This window comes from Haliotis rubra, unplaced genomic scaffold (genome assembly GCF_003918875.1).
Source record: "Haliotis rubra isolate DU_JTF1 unplaced genomic scaffold, ASM391887v1 Scf161, whole genome shotgun sequence".
Taxonomy (NCBI): Eukaryota; Metazoa; Mollusca; class Gastropoda; order Lepetellida; family Haliotidae; genus Haliotis; species Haliotis rubra.
Genome location: NW_025765570.1, coordinates 1,344,853 through 1,372,663, shown reverse-complemented (window position 1 = coordinate 1,372,663; position 27,811 = coordinate 1,344,853). Strand labels below are relative to the sequence as shown.

At 39.6% G+C, this 27,811-nt stretch overlaps 1 protein-coding gene across 2 annotated transcripts in view; it reads right to left on the bottom strand.

Moving 5' to 3' along the window:
• Positions 1-22,151, bottom strand: part of LOC124271567 (myocyte-specific enhancer factor 2A-like) — a 33,133-nt gene extending 10,982 nt beyond the window's left edge. Inside the window, exons 1-7 of one of the 2 annotated variants that reach the window (XM_046706721.1) lie at positions 22,017-22,151; positions 21,701-21,780; positions 8,553-8,626; positions 7,502-7,705; positions 7,051-7,191; positions 4,927-5,116; positions 3,749-3,897 (exon numbers count right to left, since the gene is read on the bottom strand). In XM_046706721.1, coding sequence (XP_046562677.1) covers positions 3,749-3,897; positions 4,927-5,116; positions 7,051-7,191; positions 7,502-7,705; positions 8,553-8,606 — 738 coding nt within the window. In that variant the 5' untranslated portion in view covers positions 8,607-8,626; positions 21,701-21,780; positions 22,017-22,151. Of the gene's footprint in view, positions 1-3,748; positions 3,898-4,926; positions 5,117-7,050; positions 7,192-7,501; positions 7,706-8,552; positions 8,627-11,725; positions 11,790-21,700; positions 21,781-22,016 lie in introns of those variants that run through there. The other variant, XM_046706722.1, reaches the window with a different exon arrangement.
• Between the last annotated feature and the right edge of the window lie 5,660 nt (positions 22,152-27,811).

Genomic DNA, 27,811 nt, shown 5'->3' with positions numbered 1-27,811 from the left:
GTGAGGGTCATTATCAGGGTGTACTGGCAGCCTAGTGAGGGTCACTATAAGGATGTACTGCCAGGCTAGTGAGGGTCATTATCAGGGTATACTGCCAGGCTAGTGAGGGTCACTATAAGGATGTACTGCCAGGCTAGTGAGGGTCATTATCAGGGTATACTGCCAGGCTAGTGAGGGTCATTATCAGGGTATACTGACAGGCTAGTGAGGATCATTATCAGGGTGTACTGCCAGCCTAGTGAGGATCAGGATCAGGGTATACTGCCAGCCTAGTGAGAGTCATTATCAGGGTGTACTGCCAGGCTAGTGAGGGTCATTATCAGGGTATACTGCCAGTCTAGTGAGGGTCATTATCAGGGTGTACTGCCAGCCTAGTGAGGATCATTATCAGGGTGTACTGCCAGCCTAGTAAGGATCATTATCAGGGTGTATTGCCAGCCTAGTGAGGATCATTATCAGGGTATACAGCCAGCCTAGTGAGGATCATTATCAGGATGTACTGCCAGGCTAGTGAGGGTCATTATCAGCATATAAAGCCAGCCTAGTGAGGGTCATTATCAGGGTGTACTGCCAGCCTAGTGAGAGTCATTATCAGGGTGTACTGCCAGCCTAGTGAGGGTCATTATCAGGGTGTACAGCCAGCCTAGTGAGGATCATTATAAGGATGTACTGCCAGCTTAGTGAGGATCATTATCAGGGTGTAGTGCCAGTCTAGTGAAGATCATTATCAGGGTGTACTGCCAGCCTAGTGAGGATCATTATACTGCCAGCCTAGTACCGCCAGCCAAGTGAGGATCATTATCAGGGTGTACTGCCAGCCTAGTGAGGATCATTATCAGGGTGTACTGCCAGCCTAGTGAGGATCATTATAAGGATGTACTGCCAGGCTAGTGAGGATCATTATCAGGGTATACAGCCAGCCTAGTGAGGGTCATTATCAGGGTATACTGCCAGGCTAGTGAGGGTCATTATCAGGGTGTACTGGCAGCCTAGTGAGGGTCACTATAAGGATGTACTGCCAGGCTAGGAGGGTCTTATCAGGGTATACTGCCAGCCTATCAGGGCCATACTGCCAGGCTAGTGAGGGTCATTATAAGGATGTACCGCCAGGCTAGTGAGGGTCATTATCAGGGTATACCGCCAGGCTAGTGAGGAGGATCATTATCAGGGTATACTGACAGGCCAGTGAGGATCATTATCAGGGTGTACTGCCAGCCTAGTGAGGATCAGGGTATCAGGGTATACCAGCCAGCCTAGTGAGGATCATTATCAGGGTATACCGCCAGCCTAGTGAGGATCATTATCAGGGTAGGGTGTACAGGTGCCAGGCTAGTGAGGATCATTATCAGGGTGTACTGCCAGCCTAGTGAGGATCATTATCAGGGTATAAGCCAGCCTAGTGAGGGTCATTATTAAGGTGTACTGCCAGGCTAGTGAGGATCATTATCAGGGTATACAGCCAGCCTAGTGAGGATCATTATTAGGGTGTACTGCCAGCCTAGTGAGGAACATTATCAGGGTATACAGCCAGCCTAGTGAGGATCATTATCAGGTGTACCGCCAGGCTAGTGAGGGTCATTATCAGGGTGTATAAAGCCAGCCTAGTGAGGGTCATTATCAGGGTGTACCGCCAGCCTAGTGAGGGAGGATCATTATCAGGGGTATACAGCCAGCCTAGTGAGGATCATTATAAGGATGTACTGCCAGCTTAGGGAGGATCACTATCAGGGTGTAGTGCCAGTCTAGTGAAGATCATTATCAGGGTGTACTGCCAGCCAAGTGAGGATCATTATCAGGGTGTACTGCCAGCCTAGTGAGGATCATTATCAGGGTGTACTGCCAGCCTAGTGAGGATCATTATAAGGATGTACTGCCAGGCTAGTGAGGATCATTATCAGGGTATACAGCCAGCCTAGTGAGGGTCATTATCAGGGTATACTGCCAGGCTAGTGAGGGTCATTATCAGGGTGTACTGGCAGCCTAGTGAGGGTCACTATAAGGATGTACTGCCAGGCTAGTGAGGGTCATTATCAGGGTATACTGCCAGGCTAGTGAGGGTCACTATAAGGATTTACTGCCAGGCTAGTGAGGGTCATTATCAGGGTATACTGCCAGGCTAGTGAGGGGATCATTATCAGGGTATACCGACAGGCTAGTGAGGATCATTATCAGGGTGTACTGCCAGCCTAGTGAGGATCAGGATCAGGGTATACCGCCAGCCTGGTGAGAGTCATTATCAGGGGTGTACTGCCAGGCTAGTGAGGGTCATTATCAGGGTATACCGCCAGTCTAGTGAGGGTCATTATCAGGGTGTACTGCCAGCCTAGTGAGGATCATTATCAGGGTGTACTGCCAGCCTAGTAAGGATCATTATCAGGGTGTATTGCCAGCCTAGTGAGGATCATTATCAGGGTATACAGCCAGCCTAGTGAGGATCATTATCAGGATGTACTGCCAGGCTAGTGAGGGTCATTATCAGCATATAAAGCCAGCCTAGTGAGGGTCATTATCAGGGTGTACTGCCAGCCTAGTGAGAGTCATTATCAGGGTGTACTGCCAGCCTAGTGAGGGTCATTATCAGGGTGTACAGCCAGCCTAGTGAGGATCATTATAAGGATGTACTGCCAGCTTAGTGAGGATCATTATCAGGGTGTAGTGCCAGTCTAGTGAAGATCATTATCAGGGTGTACTGCCAGCCTAGTGAGGATCATTATAAGGATGTACTGCCAGCCAAGTGAGGATCATTATCAGGGTGTACTGCCAGCCTAGTGAGGATCATTATCAGGGTGTACTGCCAGCCTAGTGAGGATCATTATAAGGATGTACTGCCAGGCTAGTGAGGATCATTATCAGGGTATACAGCCAGCCTAGTGAGGGTCATTATCAGGCTATACTGCCAGGCTAGTGAGGGTCATTATCAGGGTGTACTGGCAGCCTAGTGAGGGTCACTATAAGGATGTACTGCCAGGCTAGTGAGGGTCATTATCAGGGTATACTGCCAGGCTAGTGAGGGTCATTATAAGGATGTACTGCCAGGCTAGTGAGGGTCATTATCAGGGTATACTGCCAGGCTAGTGAGGGTCATTATCAGGGTATACTGACAGGCTAGTGAGGATCATTATCAGGGTGTACTGCCAGCCTAGTGAGGATCAGGATCAGGGTATACTGCCAGCCTAGTAAGAGTCATTATCAGGGTGTACTGCCAGCCTAGTGAGGGTCATTATCAGGGTATACTGCCAGTCTAGTGAGGGTCATTATCAGGGTGTACTGCCAGCCTAGTGAGGATCATTATCAGGGTGTACTGCCAGCCTAGTAAGGATCATTATCAGGGTGTATTGCCAGCCTAGTGAGGATCATTATCAGGGTGTAGTGACAGCCTAGTGAGGATCATTATCAGGGTATACTGCCAGGCTAGTGAGGATCATTATCAGGGTATACTGCCAGCCAACAGATTGATACATCCAAAACACTTGTTGTCCACGGGCAAGTGATTAAGTACAAGGATGCCTCTCTGGGATTAGGGTACCAGACAAACTAGATTGATGTAAAAACCTATAGGACCCGTGGGCATTACATGGTGTACATTACCCAGAGAGGTGAGAATGATAACTAAAATACCTACAATCATCAGGTCAAGGATATTTGGATGCGGTCTACAAATATACAATACAATAATACTGTGGAAGACAAGTTCCATTCTAACATATGATTACATTTTTCCCAACAATAGAGTGAAGAATGAACTAACAAAGTTGGACTGTCTTTCTGGTATGAGCACTTTCAGGTTTGGTTTCTTTTCTCCAGCAGCTTCCCTTGGTGATTCTCGAGGGGCTGGCGAGGTGCTAGGTGGTGCTGGCGACGTTCGTGCAGGTAGAGGGCTGGATGTCAATCGGACTCCTGAAACAAAGTCTGCCTATTAGTTTGATTTTCAGGAATATAAAACAAACAGATGGCTCATGATGTTGACAAGGTTGTGGACATATATCTGAAATAGCTTAACAAGTATATCCCAAAAAAACCACTGCTGTTGAGGTTACAGAATAAGAAAAACATGTTAAGTAGACAATGACTCCAATGACTCCAACACAATGTTTAGAGAGGGTCCAAGAAATATAGCATGGTTCAGAATAGAAGATACTGTATTGAAAGTGGTGACAGTTTGACAAAGACGTTTTTGACTTGTCTAATGCTGACTTCCAGTAAGACATTTCATTTGTCATTTAAAGTTTGAGAATGGTTGTTTTGATGTGACCTGTTAAAACGTATCCTTATATATTGATGCAGCAACAATTAGCATCTTATCTGAATGCCACGGAATACAGGAACTGTTGGAACAGGAGAAGTGAATGTGCATCAGGTGTTATCCAGGATAACCAAACAATGGTAATATCTATTATTACTTGCCCGTGGAAGATACTGCAGTGTAATATTTTTACGGCAATATTACACTAGTGTAATTCCGCTAGACATATGACGTCATAATGATTACAGTTATGACTTCACAAAGCAAATGCCTCTATTGCAATGGTATTAGACCTTGCTTGACTCGCGGAAAATTGACATGAGAGTCAGCACACTGTAGGCAGTTTCTATCAATTTATGTTGGAGAGTAATAAACAGAATACTAAACTAGCTTTCGTGAAATACCATTTTTCTTAAACTCGTGAAAGATTAAGCATCAAATCATTAACTCGTTTAATAAAATTGGTATTACACGGAAGGTTGTTTAGTATCCTCTATATATACTTTTATTTGTTTAGTGATCATGACAAGAAGGTAGGTTGATGGTCCAGCATACTTACCGGACATATCATTTGATACAGATTTCAAGGATCAAATTTAATACCTCCACCTATTTGTGAGATCAGCATATCTGTGCTCATATACAGGACATGGATAGTAAGAAACTACACCACCCTCACTGACCTGATCCTCCTGAGGGACTTGCATTGGAAACTGGTGTCCCAGGGGGTTGCAGGAGGACGACCGTAGGGGCCACGCTGGCCCCTGTGGCGGTCTGTGTGACAGCTGTTGTGGTGAAGGTCTGGGAGGAGCTGAACTGGGACTGCACTGGCACTGCCACAGGCATGGATGCTGGCTGGTACGTGGCCAGGCTCTGCAGCAAGAGACAACCTCATACAACGCATAGCAGGACACACACTGCTGGGTCATCAACATGTCACCACCAGTGGTTATTGTGAGCACATTACCAAGATATCCAATATGTATAGTGTAAAATGCAGGTCAGCAAATGTCTGGCTACATCAAGTAAGCCTGGAAATAATATCCCATGGTAACCACTTCACTGTAACTTACCTGGAGATGTAGTGAACAGTTTGAAATGTCAACAAAGACAGACACTCTTTAGCTTTCTCATTCGAAGAAAGATACACAGGCTTGAGATCAGCTACCTAAGCCACATATGCCTTTGAAAAATGTTAAAAACATGACAAAAACAAGGTCGAAATATATAATATTGCATGAAAAACAAAGAACTTATGTTTAAAACAATTACCACATTTTATCAAATTTGCAAACAAAATTAGGCAGAGTAATAGAGTTCATAAGAAAATATTCATACCTCATTTATCAATATGAAATCACAATTCATGTGTTCACATGACACTAAACTTCACAACCTTAAATTAGGTGCTTAATTATTCATGAAAAGTAGCTGTCCATTACTTTCATCACAGTTGACAGGAAAGTGATACAGGGAACTTTGTATCATAATCTGGATTCTGCCATCTATTTCCAACACAAAATGAAACCATCACCATTCATGAGAATGTCCTTGTATTTGTCATATGTTTCATTTCCATCTCACATTCAAGATACCCATTCTGTACTTCTACCTTATCTTCATAACAGCTGAAAGGCTTGCTGTATCTACAACATCCCACCCTCAATTCAGCTTACCTGAACTTCATCAGCCTTTCCTGAAGGTGTATTCCCAGAGTGGCCCCCCTGTCTATTACGTAACAACCAAATTCAGGGTCCACTCCGGGACAACTCGTTAAGAAGGTGTGAACATGGGGCTCAGGGACCATTGTGGGAAGGGCCACTCCGGGCATAAACCTTTCCTGAACCCTTTCCATTGACACTCACTCCCTATGCAGCATATGGGAAAATCTACTCAACGCTTAAGGGAACACTCATCCCCCAATTAATTAGTGTTGGGAATTGGTAGAAATCTCACAACTGATGACTGGTTTATTACCAATGAGCAATCATCGTAAAAAATTGGTTAACATCATTTTTAACATTTTCTTGTTGAGGTTGTTATTGCAGATAAGTATAACATGGTTCTCTATTGTTTTTTGTTTTACTTAGATATTGCGAAAATTGCACTTGTAAATTTCACATCCAATGTAAAATGATGCAACTTGCTACTTTAAAGTGATGATTAATATATCATGAACATAAACCTCATAGAGTCTTCAAGAAATATTCAGTCATGACTTTTCAGTAAATGAAGTCAGTTTTCTAAGAATTAAACACGTTTTCAGGCCCTGACAACTTCTACGATATGTTCCACCATCAACTGTTTCAAGCACTAAAACAGTGGGTACAAATTCATTTATGTTCGATTGAGAGAAAATGTGATCGATTGCTTGGTCGTTTGGTCACTGAGATTTCTTCAATTATTTCAATTAATCTGACCATCATTACAATCAATGCTGTCTTCAAAACACCTCTCCCTCCACCAATATCCAATATCTCATATCTATCAACCCTGCCTACCTGAACATCCCCAACACAATACCACTGCTTTTGACCCACACACATTCAATCACACAACTGAACAATGCTTCCTCTAAAAAGCTATACAACCAGCAGCCTAACCCAACAGCATGCATCCAGTCAAATTTTAGACAAGGCAGTCAGACCGTGTACTCATTAGATGAAACTTTCCCCTATTGCAATGGTTTCACACATTGTACCCAAGTGGGAATCGAACCCAGGCCTTCAGCGTGATGAGCGAACGCTTTAACCACAAGGCTACCCCACCGCCCCATTTGAGATACAGATCCACCCCGTTCTGCATACCTTGACTCCCCCGTGCTGCATGACCCGAGCATACTCTTGATCTATCCGCTTGTAGGATTCTTCTGTGCGTGGTGTCAATGTGTAGTCCTCATCCTCGCCGTCCATGGAGTCATTGCCTCTGTGCTCTTTCTTACTGAGCAGCTGGAATACACACACGTTCAGTATAGGAACATTTGCATCTACTATCCGACAAAAAAACACAACCCAAAACAAATTGCTCCATAATTTTCACTTTCAACCCTCAATTTTTAATGTCTTTCAGATGTCAAAGGAGTGAGTGAGTTTAGTTTTACGCCGAACTCAGCAATATTCCAGCCATATGGTGGTGAGATGTCAAAAGAACTCATGTAACCTTTTATCAAAACCTAGAATTTACCACAATTAACAGAAACTGATTAACATTGTGGAACCATATAGTGGCCCTCCCCCAGATACCAGTTGAGGTACTCACATCAACAATGTCCTTGTTAGTCTGGCTGACCACCGTGTCGTTATACTCTGTGTACTTGAGCAATACCTTGTCCATATCGGAGCTAGCATACTGATACAGCTTGTTGTTGCTGGTGAAGATGATCAGGGCAATTTCACAGTCGCAAAGAACACTCAGTTCATATGCTTTCTTCATCAAACCAAATTTACGCTTGGTGAACGTCACCTGAAGAAACAATGAAAGCATTTATTATGTTTGCTCACTATTCAACGGAGAAATTTTTGAAATATATTTTGTTTTACTGGTGTGTCTATGACTTTCGCATATTTTTGGGTCAGAGTTGTCAAAAGAACATCATTTTTATGATTAAATGCCAGTAAGTCACCCGTCACTCATGACCTGAAGACATATAGCTCTGATAATGCCTTTTCCCTCCCATTTGTATTCCAAAAACAGTTAAAGGTAACAATAATCCTTATGGTATATGTTAAGAACAAATGGGGATCTTTGATGGAGATACTATACAACACCTCAGATGCTTATTTTCTAACACTGTTTGAAAGTCTTGTCAATGTTTGGAAATTAACCACTAATGTCAAGAGGTCTTCATCAAACCTAATTATAGACACTGAAGATTTACGGTGTCACTAGATTCACATCTGGATAAGTACAATAATTTCGAACACTCTTCGTATTACTTAAAACTCTTTTTACGCCAGTTAAAGCAATATTCAAGCAACATGACAATTGGAACACAAGATCTTACATTTTTGGGGAGATTTAAAAACATCATTGTCATCATACCAAGTTTGAACAAAATATAACTGTTTTGTCATTTCCATAAGAAGAAAAGAATTAGGCCATCACCCACTCATCAAAAATCCACTTCATCTTTCATTAGAAACTTAGACATTCATGCTTGCTGTTTCTAGATAACAGGAGGTTAGCAATACAACAAGAGTGAAAGTCCTCATTTCCCATTTCCATGAATCTAATAATCAGACACTACCGCATCCTGCTTCAGGCAAAACTTGCAGGATGTCCCGCCATACAGGAAGAAGAAGGACAATACCTGACGATTCCTCTCGTCATTGATACGAGCAATTTGTATCTTCTTTCTGCCCATCTTGCTTCAGGATGATCTCACTGAAAGATGAAAGAACCAAGCTACACATTAAATTCAAATCATGCTTATCATTTGAAACAAGTGGTGCATGCACTTAAAATGTTTCTTTGAGTATTACACGCTAAGAGGGAATTTTCCAGGATTAAAAACAAAGTGCCCCTGGCAAGAAAACTGGGAAACAATGACCATTTTGTCCAAATTGGGACTTTTCAAAATTTGAATTTTCTTAACACTCTTGAGTTTGGATGTCTTTTAACATTATTATTAACATTACATTTGATCCAAAAAATGTATAACTAAACAAGAAAGCATCTCAACGTACACAATACCATAATGCAAGTTGTTTTTTCCAAAGTTTATTTAAACTTATTTAAAAAAATAAATATGTTTTGATACAGTATTCTAACTTTAAGCGACCTTTCAGAAAGAATGATGACAGATGACCCATGGATTTCAACTTCTGTTATTCTTTTCTTGCTCAAAAAAGTTAAGCAGTTAAGTACTGTACATTTGCAGTCTTAAAATATAAGAAGTTGAAATCCGAGAACAATGCGGTCCTCACAGGTGTGGTACTGGCATTTGTTGGTAATTGCCCTGAACACATTGATGGTCAGTGCTTTTAAATGTATTATTTAACAATTCTGATCAGACCTTTATTTCATGAAATTGTTCGTCACCCAGATACAGTCTAAGGCAGGAATTACGATTTACCGTATATTACCGTCTATAAGCCGACCCCATAGATAAGCCGACCCCCAAACTTGACCCTTAAAATCAGTGTCAAAATGGTATGTTTCGTGAATAAGCTGACCCCCCGTGATTGGGTCCTAATCGCGGCAAACACAGACCACAGACAACTTGCGGTTACCAATAATTATAACTTTGGTCCACATTATTAAAAAAATTCAAAATTATCTTGCGTCTACTCACGCATAGAAATGAAGTGTTGTTGACAGAAAATGGATAATATATTTTGTTTCGCTAAATATAATACACATTGTAGTTAGACGATAACATGTCAACAAACTGGCTTGCTTATTATCGCCTTGTTTTCCATGGACTGCTAGTTTACAGTAACATCGGTAAAAATGTGTGAATTTAAATGGCTTGCTTATTTTGCCCCATTCCATGTGCGTACAACTTACCACGTTCATGAGGGTCAGTATAACCTTAGTGTTGATTATATATTTTACATTTATAGTGCAAAAACTGTAATTAAAATTAAACAATGCTAGGATATATTTCTTTGGTTTAAATAATAGTACTCTGGATTATATTTTACTGATGACTGCGCCAGAATTCATCCCGCTATATTATTGTGCATGTTTGAACTTGATGGCCGGGAAACGTGTGCACAGCTGATTGTACGATAAATGTCATAATGACTAATATGTAATAATATGTTGAAATAACGTACAGGTTAATATGTATTTTATTCATCATTCACAACATAAACGCTGTAATCGAGGCAAACATCCTGACAGATGTACCGGTAACCTGTAACATCGTCCTGGCAGGGCACTGGCGAGCTAAAAAATACTTCCTTGAAATTGTATCTCATAGATAAGACGACCCCCCTTCTACAGACATATTTTTTTGGGTCCTCAAAATTAGGCTTATAGATGGTAATATATACAGTACTTAACATTTATCCTTCAATAATAATCACGGGTCAGGTCAAAGTTGCAGTGTGTTGGCTCAGTGACTGCACATGAAAGGGTAATTGCTAATTGTTCTAGCAGCAAACTTGCTGAATGAAATTGCTTTATCAATAAAACAGACTGTCCTTGTATAACTATTTTGGTGGTCCAGACTGATCGTCTATTATTGCATGTATTGGGATACATAGAAGATTGGGCTGTGTAAACCATGCCACTGTTACTGCAGGCTTTAGTGTGTAACTCCTTGATGTAATACAAGTAAACCCTATTGACACATACACCATGACATAAATACAGTGACTTTGGTGGAGATAAATTGGACATTTTCATGATATTTGCAAAGTTTGATAGGACCTATACATATACCATTATCTATCGGATATCATGTATAACATTTTGTCAACATCCGAGAAATGAGTCCATCAGAAAGCCCCAACATAGACTTAAGTCAAAGAATCATTTAAGACTCTGTTAACATCAGCAACGGTGTCTAAATCTGAATTGAATCAAACAACCTGTCTTATGATGAAATAAGGGAATACATGAAGGGAATGATGAATAATGATAGAATGATAAGAGACACGTTGTCAACATTTGCGCAAGATGTTTCAAGTAAATATTCAGATTTACATCATGAGACCTGGCTGATAGAAATTAGTTGTAGAAACAAGGCATGAACGTCAACAAGTTCTTGTCATAATGATTAACTACGTAACAGGGGTCCATAATTCTACAGAAAACTTCATGGACACCCTTTAATACCACACTGGAGGTTGACATTGTTGGGTCAGGATATGCTGCTCTAAATCATGTCTACACCTCAAACATACATGATTGATGCAAACAGTAAACCAAGGCACAGCATAATCACAAGCTGTATTTATAGGCATGATAGTGTACCACATAACAGTGTACAGGTCAGACATATACATAACATACAGGTACAATAACAGTTTTGAGGAAATGGATAACTATATACAGTAAAGTTTGGTCTTTGTCGTCAAAATTTGAAGTCTCCCATTACAAAACAATTCCTCAGACTGTCAAAAAGATTATTTTTATCTGACCTACATGAGGTATCTTCCCTGCAGGCTACACAAGAAAGTTACATTTGTGATCAAACTTAATGTCAGCCTCTATTCTTGACAACAAGGAGATGTGAGGATTACATCCATAAGATTTCTTCATATTCAAAATTCACAATTCAAGCCCAGAAACAAAGAATTACTAAAAAGATGACATTTCTATATTAAGATTTCTGTGTCACTCACATCCAAACCAGGAAGAAGGCATTGTGGGGGAAATATCAGACTCAAAAATAGCTATCTTCCAATCAGATACTCCTAACACTTTCAGAACATCACTACAGTCTTCAAAGTTCCACAAGTGCCAACCTGACAGAGTGAGTGACATCCCTGAATATGTAAACACATCTCATGAACACACTTAAACACTGACCTTCATTCAACAACTTCTCCCGACAGTGAAAGAAAATGTCTGCCAAGCCTGTGTCATGATAGAGGGGAATCCCCTGCTAAAAATAGCAATGACATCAGTGCATTGAGCCAGCTTGTCCGATCATGACACAAGACACATGCAGACATTTTGCATAAGCCCTGGACACATCATTGGGCCACAATTGTCAATTCACAAACAATGGTTAAGTGATTATTGATCTGACCCCAGCCATCCTGTCTCTCAGCTGTATTTAAAGTGATGTGGAGAATATATTCCAAACCACTGAACAGTTCCATAACTGAGTTAAATGCTCATGATCTTCAGAGGAAACTTTGTTTGAACTAAACACTAAACATACAACAGGCCTGTCATGAAATATCCTCATGGCAGTTCAAAATGAAGAAAACTAAGGACTATATCTGTGCCTAGACTGATAACTAGTCATCAACTTTCTGCTCGAGTCTATGAATCTACTTCAGTATCTACTTCACTCATCCTTATCATCACCTCGAATGATTGACCATTTGATCAATGACAACTACCATTTGATTGCCACAGGTTCATTGACAACTTCAGAAATCACAGATGTTGCAATGATGGCAATTTTTAAAATGTATTTCAATATTTTCACAACTTATTTTTCTTCGCATGATACTATTATTTGGAAATGCTAGATTGAAATAGATTTTACTTGAAGACCGTTTTGAGCATTCATTCACTCATGCCATCTCTTTTTTTTGAAGAACTGTTTCTGCAATAGAGCTGGTTGTCAGTCTGAACATACATAATCAACCAAACCAAAAACCTGACATTTAACTCAACCTCACAACAAGTGTTTGGGACTAAAGTACTGTCGGAAATGCTAGAAAAATGCTTTTCAGCCTTACTATCTTTATAAAGGTGATAAATGTACTATGATGTCAATATATCAACTCGCCTATAGTGTACCTAATTTTTATTTCAATCGATTTAATATTCCCATGCATTTAAAGGGCAGTTTACAGGAGAGAATTTCGTACCAAAACAACTCAACAACAGAAATCTTAAATAGTCTTTACATTAATGCTAATAATACAGGCGGTGTAAAAATATGAATTAGCGTTTTTCTTAAACAAATAAATGTTGAATGTTTCTGTTACTTTAATTTATTATAATGTTAGTCTTGATAAATAAGTTTCCCGTCATGCATGCACATCTTTATCACACTTCACTATGGCCAACTATTTGCAGTCGATTGTTGCAAAGGTTTATAAGTTTTTTGTGCGTGAAAAAGACAGAGGTACACCTTTCATTAGTTTAGAAAGGGTTTATTACAGAACTTGTAGAGCTGTTGGTATGTCTTACCAACAAGTTTACAATATTGTAAACAAATCAGATAAGACAGGGACCGTCCCTCAAGAGCAAAACCGGGACGTAAAACCATCCTTGACAACTTTGACAAGGGAGTACTAAGAAGAATATATATAGTCTAGACGAAGCTACACCAGTGACTTCGTTAAATCTTTGGCCAGTGTTCACAACTAGATTAAACTGACCAAATTACATCCATATTTTTGCACTGAAATATACTGTTGACATGCAAAACATTTATTTAAACGTTGCACATTTCTACAATCAATCGATAAGATAACACAAGTGATAGGATTCTTTCCAATGTACAGTAGTTCATATGTTTATTTCAAAACAAACACACACACACACACATACATATATGTATATATTAGGTATTGTTGGTGTGCGAAATTTGGATATCACATGATCCCTTACATAACCAACACGTATACTTACACATATTCAACATTTTGAAGAAAACATCTATTGAGATGACCCCTCGCACGAGCGTGTGCTCAGGTGTCAATTTCACCTGTCGATACCGTGCATGCTGATGACATAACACAGGCAGTTAATGTTTGTATCAAATAACGTCCCACTACCGCTTATTTTTCTAAGTTTTTGGTATTTTCATCAGTAAAAACACATTTTAGGGCATGTCTCAAAATTTATTCCCTCGGTCTACATTAGGTAGATGTTTCTTAAAGTGATATTTGTTACTTAAGTAACTGTAATACCTCTGAATTTTAAATATGAGTCAAAAAGCATTTTTCTAGCATTTCCGACAGCACTTTAACATGACAATGTTCCCCCACTGCTAAAGAAGAATGAAACATAACATATTTACTAGTTCTTATCTTTTCGTCACATAGAAGACTACCTTTTGTGTGATGCAATTATCGTTTTAACAAGATTTTGAAAAGTGTCATGTGACCTTGAAAATATGATCAAGGTCAACCTGAAATGACGGGTGTCTGCGGAATCACCCAATGAAGACTGTCTACATAACTGAGGACATTGGGTAGTGTTGGGAATCGGAAACCAAAACCACTATCAATTATCGGAGGACTTGAGGTGAATGATCATCGAAATATATACATTTTTAATGAAATCACCAATTATAAGGATATTTCCCCAGGTTTTTTCTAATTAATGTTTTTTCTAACTAATACTGTCATGCCATAAAATGCACACATGCAAGAAAGACACTGGAATTGTAATTAAACAATAAAAGTGGTTAAAATTTTACAATGCGCATAACGTTACGTTCTCGAGCACGTTTGTTCTTGAATATTCGTCAAATTTAATGGTTAGCTTAATTCATTCAGGTGTGTTATACTAAAACAACCAAATTCCGATTAATAGAAAATATGTTTTTTTACAATCGATCATCATTCTTAATCCTTCTTTCGATCGATTTTCGATCATCGGAACATCACTAACATTGGGTGTAACTTTTTATGAAATATTGCATTTACATAAGTTTGAAAAGTGGTTAAAGTGTCAAGGTGGTCTTGAAGATAAAGTCAAGGTCACCCAAATCGATTGGTGTCTGTGCAATTCCCAAATGTAGGCTGTCACCAATTTTGAAGACATTGGGTACAACAGTTAATGAGATATCACTTTAACATGAGTCGGGACATACGTACACAAGATGCTGAATACAGCCCCCCGTTCCATGTTGCAGCGGGAGGACAATGAAAGTAGTTTGCATTATTATCATTATGAATATAGATGTGTATCATACTGCCATCATCCACATAACAATAAAGACAATGAAAAAGGATTGCACTACAATATCAATTTATTGGGAAAATGATGCCGGACGTTCCATGACCTCTCCATGCAAACATAGCTCTGATTAAACTGTTTGAACAGAAGTAGACATTGCTGATTGTGATCTCCTTGGTGTGATCTTACAGCAACATAACGTCTCCTCATGGACAGAAGCACCTGTTGGAAGTTGGAACACTCTCACTGTATTCACCTGGCTTCAAGTCTGGGGAACAGGAAGGCCATTCGATGACATCAACATTATGTAAGAAGTTGCAGATGGGGCATAGAAGTGTCATATGGTGAGTGAACGAGTTTAGTTTTACGCTGCTTTTAGCAATATCACTGCAGGGGACACCAGAAATGGGCTTCTTACATTGTGATGAGGGGAATCGAGCCTGGGTCTTTGGCGGGACGAGCAAATGCCTTAACCACTGGGCTACCCCCACCACCCCGGTGGCAGGTGGAAATGTCAATTCCTGACATGTAGATGCATGAATGGCACAAAGGTCAAAACTTTGGCCAGATGCTTCTGGCAGTAAGATGCTGGACTACAATCAATTGAGGTCTCCCCAAACTATTATGCCTCCCCTTCCAAATCTCTCAACCTCACAAATACAACACTGTTCAATGTGCAAAGTTCAATGTGAAGCATGTCATGTCACTGAAGACAATCATGTTCCACTGCTGGTTGAATCTAGTATGACATATCTTAAACGTTGAGCACAAAATGAACTTGAGTCAGGATAGCTGTAAGTGTGCATGGTCTAGCTCAGAGACTGGAGATGTCGAGTTGAAGCCTGATAATCTGTGCTGACATTCTACGTCTGAACAACTGTCTCCTAGTGGAGGTTGCAGTCACAAGTCTGTTGCGGAGAAGACATAACCTGCTTTGTATGTCATCTTCACGTCTAATACGGCATCCCAGGTCTAGTTTGATCTGCAACACTGCCATCTTTTGCACTGTATAATGTCTGATGCCTACAGACCTGGGCTGGTACTACTGTTGCCATGGACTGACCAGCATTCAGCCTCACTTTGCTGTTTTGTCAGTCACAGCATACTTGCTTTTTGTAAAAGTTGCAATTTTCATGCTTTTTCAGTTTAACATTCCTGTTTAACAATATTTGTGTGCTTGTAAAATCTTTGCATTCTTAAAACGCATAGCCCCTGGAATCTTTCCTGAGTCCTTCCTTTCCCCACTTCCTTGCAGAGCATTTTATCATCATTCACAAGTTAAATCATCCTCGATAACCTACAGGGTATATGTTACGATCACTCTCCACTATACTCTGGATGCATCCACAGCTTGGCCCGATAATTATATTACCTCCCTTTGCTCGCTCCGCATTCTCACAGTAGCCAATCAGCTAAGCCGCCGTTACATCCGAGCTTGCCAGTGTCAACAAAGATAGTGGTCGCAGTCGCGAAGATTTGTTCGCAGTGCCACTCAGATTTTTGGGGAAATCATACAGACAAATTGACAGATCTGAAACTAAAATAATATATGAAAGAGCTCCTTCTACCTCTTTCAGAGTACCATCTGCATCAATTGTGTTGCCAAGTTTAATAGGTTAGAAAGTTTAAAAAGTGAAAGGGAGTTGTGATTGGTTAGCTCAACTTCCCAGTGTAGACACCTGATTGGATAAAAAGCCAGCAAAGGGAGGTAATAAAATCATCGGGCCAAGCCGTGGATGCATCCAGGGTATAGTGGAGAGTGATCGTAACGTATACCCTCGAGATTATCGAGGATGAACTCAAAGTAGCTGAGAGAAAGTATATTTTATTTTTTTTGTTACCTTAGAGAAAATATGTTTTTCAGTTACCTCTTGTGTTTCACGAACCATCCGTTCACATGTCCACAGTCATCGTCATTATTTTGCAGAAGAATCAACTTAACTTTCACCCATTCAACGAGTTTTACAGTTACATAAACAATTTGGGGTAAGTTTGCTGCATGACAAAAAATTCTTACGGAAACTCCAGCGATAACAACAAACATTACAGTAACGGGGAGATGTGGCCCACAAGAGGTGACTCAAAAATGTTATCTGAAAATCGTGAATAACAATATGGTATGAATTCGTGATATATATGGTCATACACGGTTCAGAGTTTTGCACGCCATCTGGCAGGACGCTATTTATAAATGGGGAATTCCAAGTTTTGGTAACATCACCATGTCAAAACGGACGATGTTACATCTTAGTATCCTGAGAGTTAAGGAAGTAATTTAGAAATGTAACTATCCACAACACAAAATGCCTTGTGTGCAGAACATGCAGGTAGAAAATACCGTGCGTGAAATGTAGATGTATTTGCGTAAAACATGCAAGTTTTTGCATTAACATGAACACTGACTGGTATTCGCTCCATTGTGTATCAGGGTTCAAAATACCCCATATATTAGCGTACCATGGCACGGTAAATATAGAAATGGCATGGATAAAAAATGTTCTTGTGCCCTTATGGCATGCCTAATTTGTAAGAGATATAACTCACATTTAATCTCCAAAATATAATCCTTACGCAAATAACAAACAAGCAAAAACATTTATTGACTTTATCGCCCACTGGAATAATGATGGATGATGTAAAGAAATCTGGTTGTTTTTCCATTTAGTGTGACGGGAGTACTGTAGTTCGGTTACTGAAGAGGAAATAGTGTATGTTAGATATATTGAACAAGTGAACCTGTCACAAAATTCTTAGCTATTAAAGGTGTTGGGAATGCAGAATAAATGAAGCTTAAGAAAGGCATCATAAACAGAAGACATATCAGTGAAAACAGAAAACAGGTTACATTTGTTGTTTACTAACAATATATTTCAAATGATCATCATCATTGCTGTAGTCATTTATTCTAAAAACATGTGGGCACACTTGACTTCTGAAAGGCACATTTAAAATATTTTCCTGGTGCTTAAGGGAAACACAAAGGGATTTCTATCCCAGTGTATTATTTGCATCTTTGTTCCTATTTTTTCTAAAAGGAAGCTACAATACACTTTTCATTGGCTGCATATTAACCTGGGCCTAGATTTTCAAAGCTCTCTTAGCGCTAAGATAGTCATAACTGCCATACATAACTAACTGAAAATCCTTCCTCATATAACGTCCCTTCTGGTTTGCTGCTGTGCTCTGGCAACAAAGTTACGTAAACTCTATGTGGTTTCATTGGCGGGTGAGAGTGAAGCAGACGACATTTTGGCAACTTTTAATCGCTCGGTATTTATTAACCACAAGTTTTTAAGAATGAAAATTTCTTTCATATGTAATGGTTAAAAGAGTACAAAAAACCCAAAAGTTTATTTGTTCTTTTATGTGAATTATTAGTGTACTTGATATGTTATATAAATCAATAGATTAACAAATAGGTTATGTAATTTCTTTGGTTGACACATGAGAGTGATATTGTTTTGTAAAGCCAACAAGCAATACATCGTTATAATGCTGTGAATGTTTGGGAAAACTGTTGCAAGGTGCTATTGCCTAGCTTTTACACATTTCATGATTCATATCTCACTTTCATAAATAACACACAATTTCAAGTTACAAAAACCCCACTTGTTTAAAATAAATTCATACATATATAACCACGAATAATGAACTGAATTCACAAAGGGATATGATCTGATTCACTGAATATGTTGGTTGGTTTTTTTATTTTTTAACACCGCTCTTAGCACTATTCCAGCTATGTGGCGGCATAACCATGATAACAATTGAGTCTGGACCAGACAATCCTGTGATTAATATATCATGAACATCGATCTATGCAATTAGGATATGATGACATGTGTCAACCAAGTCAGAGAGTCTGACCACCTGATCCTGTTAGTCGCACCTTACAACAAGCATGGGTTACTGAAGACCAATTCTAACCCGGATATTCACGGGTGGACTGAATATGTGGGCATATGGTAACAAACCTAATACGTTAGCAAGACTTTATCAACAGGTTTGACAGACAAGGTGCAAGAAAAATGGGGATGAGATTGGGGAGCACATCCCCATGCAAGTATACCCTCTGGATCAGCAGACACTATTGAGCATAAATGTCGTCTTCTCAGCGTAATGATGAAAGTTAAAACAACGTCTAAGTGGTCCCTTAGAAGCTAATACTGCAGTAGAGTCTATACAAACTGTCACAGAAATATTTATTTCAGTTATTGTTTACACCATGTATATGCTAAAACAGCAGCTATTACTAACCACATGAAACTATAAAACACATTTACTCTGGAAGTTGTTTTGTATTTAAGTACTTTTCCACCACTTGCAGGTATTTATCAACAATTCAGTCTAAACACCTAGTGCAGTGACAAAACTATAAAGATACAGTTGCAAATGGCTTAAGTTCTCAGTTCATGTTGCAATCTGTCACCCTGGACTGAAGCAAATGAAAGTGAAACTAGGTAAAATGCACCAACATACCCTGTAGTCAGTAATCAGTAGAGAAACTGAAATGGCAATTTCTTGTCACACTATCAATAACATATGGACACATGAGATCATAGTTACGCTGATTCATTCTGATTAACAATATACTTAATGAAGATATTCATTGAAATATCTGGATCTATTGTGTGTTGTATACACCATTTGACCATGTTAGTCATTTTGTATAACATGAACTCATGTCATTAAGATTTCTTGAAAACAAAATAAAAACGGCTCTTAGCTGTCTTAAGATTTGTCAGGCTTTGAACATTTGTGACATTTTTCCTGTTGTAATTTAGTGGAATAGCAATTCTCCAGTGTTGAGTCTAATGGCAGTATTGGTGGAGTTCCCACTGAGACACTCAGGGATATCAATATTGTAAGGCGACACAGATACCTAAAAGCATTTTCAACAATCACTGTCCACCATATCCCAATTATGTTTAAATATCTAAAGCACAAGTGACTTGAAAAATGTTCTATCACAAGGTATTTTACCTATACATGACATACTGACAACAATCAGAGCAAGGTCTTTTGTTCCAATACCCTAACAAAGTACACTGTACAAGTATCTCTCTACAGTGTCTCAATATTTAGAGGGATCTGTACAGTTTTTGATACAGTATGTGAACTTAGGGACCATTTACACCTTAACTCAACAATAGGACCACAGTATGAAAACCTTGAAATTCAGGCTTAATGTCAAACACTGATAAATATAAACACCAAAACATATAAAAGGAAGTGGAATGATGACATTAAACTGAAAATTTGGTACTGACAGTTGGTACAGTGCACTCTTTTCCTTCTCATCTGAATGTTGCAAAATGTCCTGTATAACAGTATATGTTTCCAAGGACTTTAATGTAATGTATACAAAGCTGTAAACTACTGACAGGCTGTATGCAAAATGAAACATGACAATGGAACTAAAAAAGTGTAAGATAACCTTACAGGGGTGGAAATAACTTTAAAATTGCTAGTGTACTCCGGTACAGTGGCACATGTAAAATCACTTGCCCTGATAATTTTTCCGCTATACTGACCGATTTTCTTGGTGATTGTTTAAATAAAAAACATAATTAAAATTGGAATGTCAAATGGACACTGGTACTGCATGATGTACAAATGTGCTTGCCCGACAAAAAAACCCACTGGACTCGGACAATGGGTTATTTCCACCCCTGCCTTAATGTTGATAAGTGAAAACATCATTACGTTACCACCTCATTTCCTAACAATTATACTCCACAATATCCATTCACAACATGAAAACCTTAAGTTCCATTAATTACAGTGTGGGGAAAAGATGTGAACACATAAAGATGATTAATAGATCACAACACACAAATTATTGTGGGTTGCACTTGCAGCATTGTTTCATATGCAGATGGCATATATGCCATTCCCTGGGATTGGGAAAGGCAGTGGCCATGGGCCATTTTGCACATTAGAATATAAAATGGCCCATTAAAATTTTGAAGTTTACTATTGATACAAGGGCAGTGACCCATTCTAAATTCAGAAAATGTTTAATAATCCTTAAAACTGGCCCACTGTCAAAGTTCTCTATCCCAATCCCTACATTCCCATATTGTGCTGGGAATAATACCCATAATATCCTAATACACTCTCCACAAAAGCTTTTTCAGTCAACTGATTCAAACTTGTAACTTGACTTGTCTATTAATCCCAAATCTCAATGGGCCAAACTAACTTCCACTATACACTTGATCTTCAGATCAAAATGTGCAGACTGTCTTGGACAATATTAAAATATATATTGACTAAATGGAAGGATGACCTACTGAAGCTGATAATGCAGAGGCATCTCATGCACACTTATAACATGAAAACAATGTTTTCATTCTATTCGCTTGTGAGCGTATGAAAGCCACACTACAAATACTGCAGTTGTCTACAATTAACTCTGTATCATGAGCATATAAAACAAACCATGTTCATCATATCAGCCTTACTTCCCAGATGGATTATATAGCTTAAGATTCTAATTTCAAGGTGCATGGGTCGCCACCAACTGTCATTGAAACAACAGTCAAAACTTTGAGGAAATAGGATAATATTTACCATACACTAGAGGATGCATTTGTAAATTCAGAAGTGAAACTCTCAACATGTACATCAGGGGGCTAACAGTTAAACTTTAAGCTCATAATACAAAAATCAATTAATGGAGACAGATCTTCACTCAACTTACGTATATAATAGCCTTATATAAATATGACCTAGGAATTTCTATACAACATTTACTACGGGAGCTGAAAAAATCAACAATTAAGAATCATTTTTTCCTAGATATTCCATCATGACTTGGAACAGAAATATAAAGGCAACTGATATTCACGCCTTACACATATTAAACACTGTGGCCTCCAGAATGAAGTTAAAACCCCACAAACTCACCCAAGCAGAGAAGTAGCCAAATATGTCAAGGTCTGTGCCTGAAAACTTCAAACTTCTTGGTGACACAATTTGACGATAATCTGTCAGAACAGAGAAATGAAGGCATTGAAAAGGTTGTCAAAGTGATTCATGACAGCACATGGCATCAACAACAGAGAGGGAAGTATACGAAAACGACATGGAAGACGGCATAGTCGAGAAGCGAACACAGCGGCTTGGCGACTCGAATTCCTTCTCAAAGTACGAAGCCATTTTTCCTCGGAAAGCCCGACAACTTTACACAACATCATTTCGACTAAGTTTCCATCAATCTTACCAAAACAATACCACGAGATGAGCAAAAATATCCGTGCGGTGTCTATTTTTAGTGTCCAGTAAAATGTTGCTCAGTGAAAAATCTACAACTTGTGCTATTTTAGGGAATGGAAATTACGATGGTATTTATAGCTATTTCCAATATGGCGATCCTTGCGCATGTCAATGTGGTGTCAAATTTCCTTTCAGATCCACTTTTTAAATCGGGAAATATTTAATATGAAATTATATAATATGCCAATGATAGTTACACCATCCAGATACACGATAGAGTATTGTGGTCGGAAAAAAGACACACAACATAACTAAACATAGAACTATATTATTCGGCGGATTGTCATGGCGACCAATTCCATACGTTGTGTGTCACATCCGGTTCTTAATAACACATAAATTGGTAACTTTTAGGATATATGAAGTTCCCAAAACGTACTTAAGAAAACATATTGTCAAACACGTTCAACGTCATACATATTAGGTTCACGGAAACAGTAACTAGAAAGAATGAAAGAAAGATGGCGGGAATCTATCTGATAAATGACGTCATATCATCGCGCACTGAAGAAGGGGGAGATAATTGTGGACTACTTTCGTCAGCAACTGACAGGGGGCACCTGTCACACATAGAGAATGATTGTACTAATGATAGGTGGTATTTTTCATTTTACACGTAACACGGGCCTATTTGTTATTTGGGCAATTGAGAATCAATGTAACTGACACTATTTTGGGTTGAGAAAAATACTACAGTGTCTATAGTTAAGACAAAAGATTAACAGCTTGATTACCTGTAAGTGGCCAAAAGCTCATTTTCAAATGTTGTGTAAATTATAGTGACGGGTTGACTTGAAAATAAATACAAAGATAGCTGTATTCGTAATTCAATACGTGCTGCTTGCAAAAGAAAGTTTCAAATGTCTCTATACTTTACAGGACAAACAAAAGAACTACCACATTTCTTTAAGAAAATGGAAAAAAATGAGTAAATGAAAGAAAACGTACAATATTCAAATGATTTAACACCAATCAAATAAATAGTCCAGGATAATTGTAAATGACTAAAACGCATATAATCGATTCCAAAATCGGAACCATTTAGACACTCTCTCTCTAAATCATTTCTCAATTTATCTCCATATTACTCTTACCACCTTATTCCATCGCAAGTACCATAACACTATACCGCCAGAAACACAACACCGTTCCGTTCCGTTCCTACAATGCTATTCCAATGCTCAAACAACCTGACCTGTCCAACACTGTACCCATGCCAAAACACAATGCCAGAGATGCAAAATCACTACCGATAACGCAAACCCATGTCCCTGTCAATAACATAAAACATAACAACACTATATACCTACCAATTAATAACAACACTTTACCACAAGAAATAACACAATCATACTATCATTGACACAAGACTATACCCTTACCTAAACACAACACATTGGCAATACAAACAACACAACACTATCATGACTATGCTATTATCAATAACAACTACAATAAACACATATCAATAACCAAACGCTATTTATAGAACTGTCAGCAACAATACCCTACAATTTGTCCAGTAACTGAGTGACTTTAGTTTTAGGCAGCACTCAGCAATATTCCAGCTATACGGCGGCGGTCTGTAAATAATCGAGTCTGGACCAGACTATCCAGTGATCAACAGCATAAGCATCGATCTACCCAACTGGGATACGATGACATGTGTCAACCAAGTCAGCGAGCCTGACCACCAGATCCCGTTAGTCGCCTCTTACGACAAGCATGGGTTACTGAAGATCAATTCTTACATCACCACATCTCGTCACTACCAATAACACAGTCCTATCCCATGTATGTATCTAAAGCACAGCTAAGAAGTCAAGAAAGTATAGGGTATCATATATAATATTGCTCAATTTCATTTTTCAAAAAGTGGACTAACACGGTTGATATTGTTCCCCATGGCTAGTTTTCGAGCTGAAGACTGACTGACTGACTGAGTTTAGTTTTACGCCGCTTTTAGCAATATTCCAGCAATATCACGGCGGGGGACACCAGAAATGAGCTTAACACATTGTGCCCATCGAGCTGAGGAGAAAGTTCACCAGACACGACCACAGTGTTATCTTAAGGATTTTGCTGGGATTTATATCATATTAAAATGGAGACACGAAACCCTAGATAACTTGGCACAACCAATACTACAACTGGTGCAGTGGGGACTACAGTAGAGTGGTCAAAGCGTTCGCACGTCACGCCCAAGACCAAAGACGCTGAGTAAATATAGAGTGCACATGCATTTGTACATGCACACACGTAGACAACAAGAGCGAAAATCCATTCCTACAATCAATAGAAATCTCCACCATGGTTCGATTCCGACTGTATCAGGACCACGTGTTTTTGAAGTACTGTATGTAAAAGAAAGACAGTATTCATATATACCTTGAATCAATTTGAACAAACTTTGAGAAAATGACATACCATGTCGCCATTGGCAGTTGTGACAAGAATGGTCTTCTATCGTAAATATGTGACTGTTCATGTTTGACGGTGACGTCAGGGGCATTTCCCGCTAACCTTTGGACTTCATGATGTATGTGCTACCCCCCTTCTAAAAATCATGGATCGCCCCTGGAGGGCATGCAAATTACAAAATACAGTAGGTTCATCTGGGTTTAAACCTGCTGTTTTTTTTGCAATGAATGATAATTATCTGTGAACATAACATACAGGAGGCTATCAGAGGTGGAACTGATTAGACTAGCTTACCCTACAAAGTTATCTGGTCCACACAGCTCTGTTAAGGGCCTTCCTCGACGAGCCCCCACCCCGTTGTTTTTACGTCACAGGGTTAAGGCAGGGCCCTGCTTCAATTATTATACGACGGTCATACATCGAGTCCATACGTCCTGAAGTGACACTGGCTATCCAATCGACGTCAGTTAAAATTAAGGTTACTTCCACAAAAATGTAAAACAAAATTCGTCGTCTAGATTACCAGCTGTCCGACTTCCAGTTTTGTGGAAGCCGCGGCGGGCGAGCGGGTTCGACGGCTGACTTTGTGTGCTGGCGATTAGGTGCCTCACTCTAAGGGTGTGGCTTCGAATCCCGCATGGGACTCCACCCAAAAACAAAAGTACTAGAATCTGTACTTTACTAGGAAAGTGTAATCCCAAATATTATATGTTACATTTGACCACTTTCTAAATGGCCTTGTGTATTCATAACTTACGAATCAGCTGTACCGCTTCAGTGCTTTGACGAAACGTCAGTCTGTATTCCACCCAGAGTATATACAGGACAGTAGATTCTATAGTGATTGTGGTTGCAAGGGTCGATATACTGCAGACACACCCAAGACATTATTGGCAGTGTCCGACTGCAGTTGGAATGTTCAGAAGCTCACTTCACAATCTGGGAAGACAGGGACACCGACCCAGCCTCATCTCCTGAAGTAAATGTCCAAGAATGAAACAATGCAGAAACTGGGAGACTGGCGAAGAAACTACCATTTCTCCAGGACGTACCAGTCACATGCTTTCAAAACGTCCCTTATATTATAGTGACTGAGTATATGTGAATTAGAGGTGCATAATCATACAAAAATGTATTGAGCGCCAAATGGTATTCTAAAGAACTTATGAATTATGACAAACTCTTGCGGACATGGTGCTGTGTAGTCGTCAGTGTATTTCTCTAAGAAACTTCAGAATCTGGACTCTATATGGTAAATATACCTCACCACTAAATCGTTTAAACTGTACCCAGTGCTACTGTGCCACACAAACAAGAGAATCAGCCTAAACATTTTAAAGCCCGAATGAAATGCTATTGCATGGAAAGACAGATGTTTCAAGGTATGGTAACGATCAACAGTCGAAAAGAACAGTGTACCTGGTATATGCAAATGAGCCATAACACAATGAGGTCGTGTGTTTGTGCGCGCGTGTGACATACACATTCAGCTGGTGAGTACCGAGTGTGTCCACCTTGTGTGCTGATGCAGTCCTGGTACCTTTGCCCTATTGAGGTCCCAAAACATCGATGAAAGTCTTGGGGAAGATCATTAATGATTACATACCCCAGGAAGGGTTTGACGGAGTTCTTACAGAAGATTCGGTTGACCTCAGGTGAGGTGTGAAGGGGAGGGCGGTGTGTGTGTGTGTGTGTGTGTGTGTGTGTGTGTGTGTGACAGATCGGGGGATGTCTTGCAGGCCAGAGCAACACATTAACATTCTTCTGAGTAAGATACTGGGTCCCGTTTCACAAAGCCCTCGTAAGCCTAAGATCTCGTCACTTTTCTCGTAGTATTCGTACTTCCCATACTATAACACAGGAACTTCGAATGCTACGAGGAAAGTTACGAGATCTTAGGCTTACAAGAGCTTTGTGAAACAGCGCCCTGGTGTACAACTCGAGGAATATATGTGGTCTGACGTTATGGTGTAGAAACGTCACTCAAGGGTTCTGTTGCCCAAAATGATAAAGCGATCCTTTGTAAAATCTCGTCTCTGTACCTCAAAGCATTCAAGCCTCCCTCTACCACAATCACTGGTGTCCTTTCAGTTGCCGGTATCAGCACCACAGATCATAACGCCTCAACCCCCAAAACTTCTGCCCTTTGTAAGACTTCACTGAGTGGGAATGAGAAGCGTCTTTTTGTCTGGCCTTATAAAGTGAATATTATTGGCTATCTCTCTTGTAAATTAAATGCTTTTTGAAAATTTTATGCCATTCGAACAACAGCTTTGTTGCCTTTCATCTACCATTTTAATACCCTTTCTCTGGTTCAAACATAAAACATCATCCTCTAAATTAACAAAAGAAAAATGCTTCATGTCACTATAAGTTCGGCCTCTGAGAGTATATTTAGTTTGGTTTTTGGTTTTGCCAGCTTGAATTTCATATTGTGTTGCATACCTCTGTTGTAACCTTCAGTGTGTGCACGGCAGTATATTGCTGGAAATAGCGTTGATGTGTTGTCAGGAGAGATGCAGGGCAGTATGTTGTTGGAAATAGCGTTGCTGTGTTGTCAGGAGAGATGCAGGGCAGTATATTGTTGGAAATAGCGTTGCTGTGTTGTCAGGAGAGATGCAGGGCAGTATATTGTTGGAAATAGCGTTGCTGTGTTGTCAGGAGAGATGCAGGGCAGTATATTGTTGGAAATAGCGTTGAAGTGTTGTCAGGAGAAGATGCAGGGCAGTATATTGTTGGAAATAGCGTTGCTGTGTTGTCAGGAGAGATGCAGGGCAGTATATTGTTGGAAATAGCGTTGATGTGTTGTCAGGAGAGATGCAGGGCAGTATATTGCTGGAAATAGCGTTGCTGTGTTGTCAGGAAAGATGCAGGGCAGTATATTGTTGGAAATAGCGTTGAAGTGTTGTCAGGAGAGATGCAGGGCAGTATATTGCTGGAAATAGCGTGTTGGTGTTGTCAGGAGAGATGCAGGGCAGTATATTGTTGGAAATAGCGTTGCTGTGTTGTCAGGAGAGATGCAGGGCAGTATATTGTTGGAAATAGCGTTGCTGTGTTGTCAGGAGAGATGCAGGGCAGTATGTTGTTGGAAATAGCGTTGATGTGTTGTCAGGAGAGATGCAGGGCAGTATATTGTTGGAAATAGCGTTGCAGTATATTGTTGGAAATAGCGTTGATGTGTTGTCAGGAGAGATGCAGGGCAGTATATTGTTGGAAATAGCGTTGAAGTGTTGTCAGGAAAGATGCAGGGCAGTATTTTGTTGGAAATAGCTTTGATGTTTTGTCAGGAGAGGTGAGGTGAGGTGAAATTGGGTTTATCGT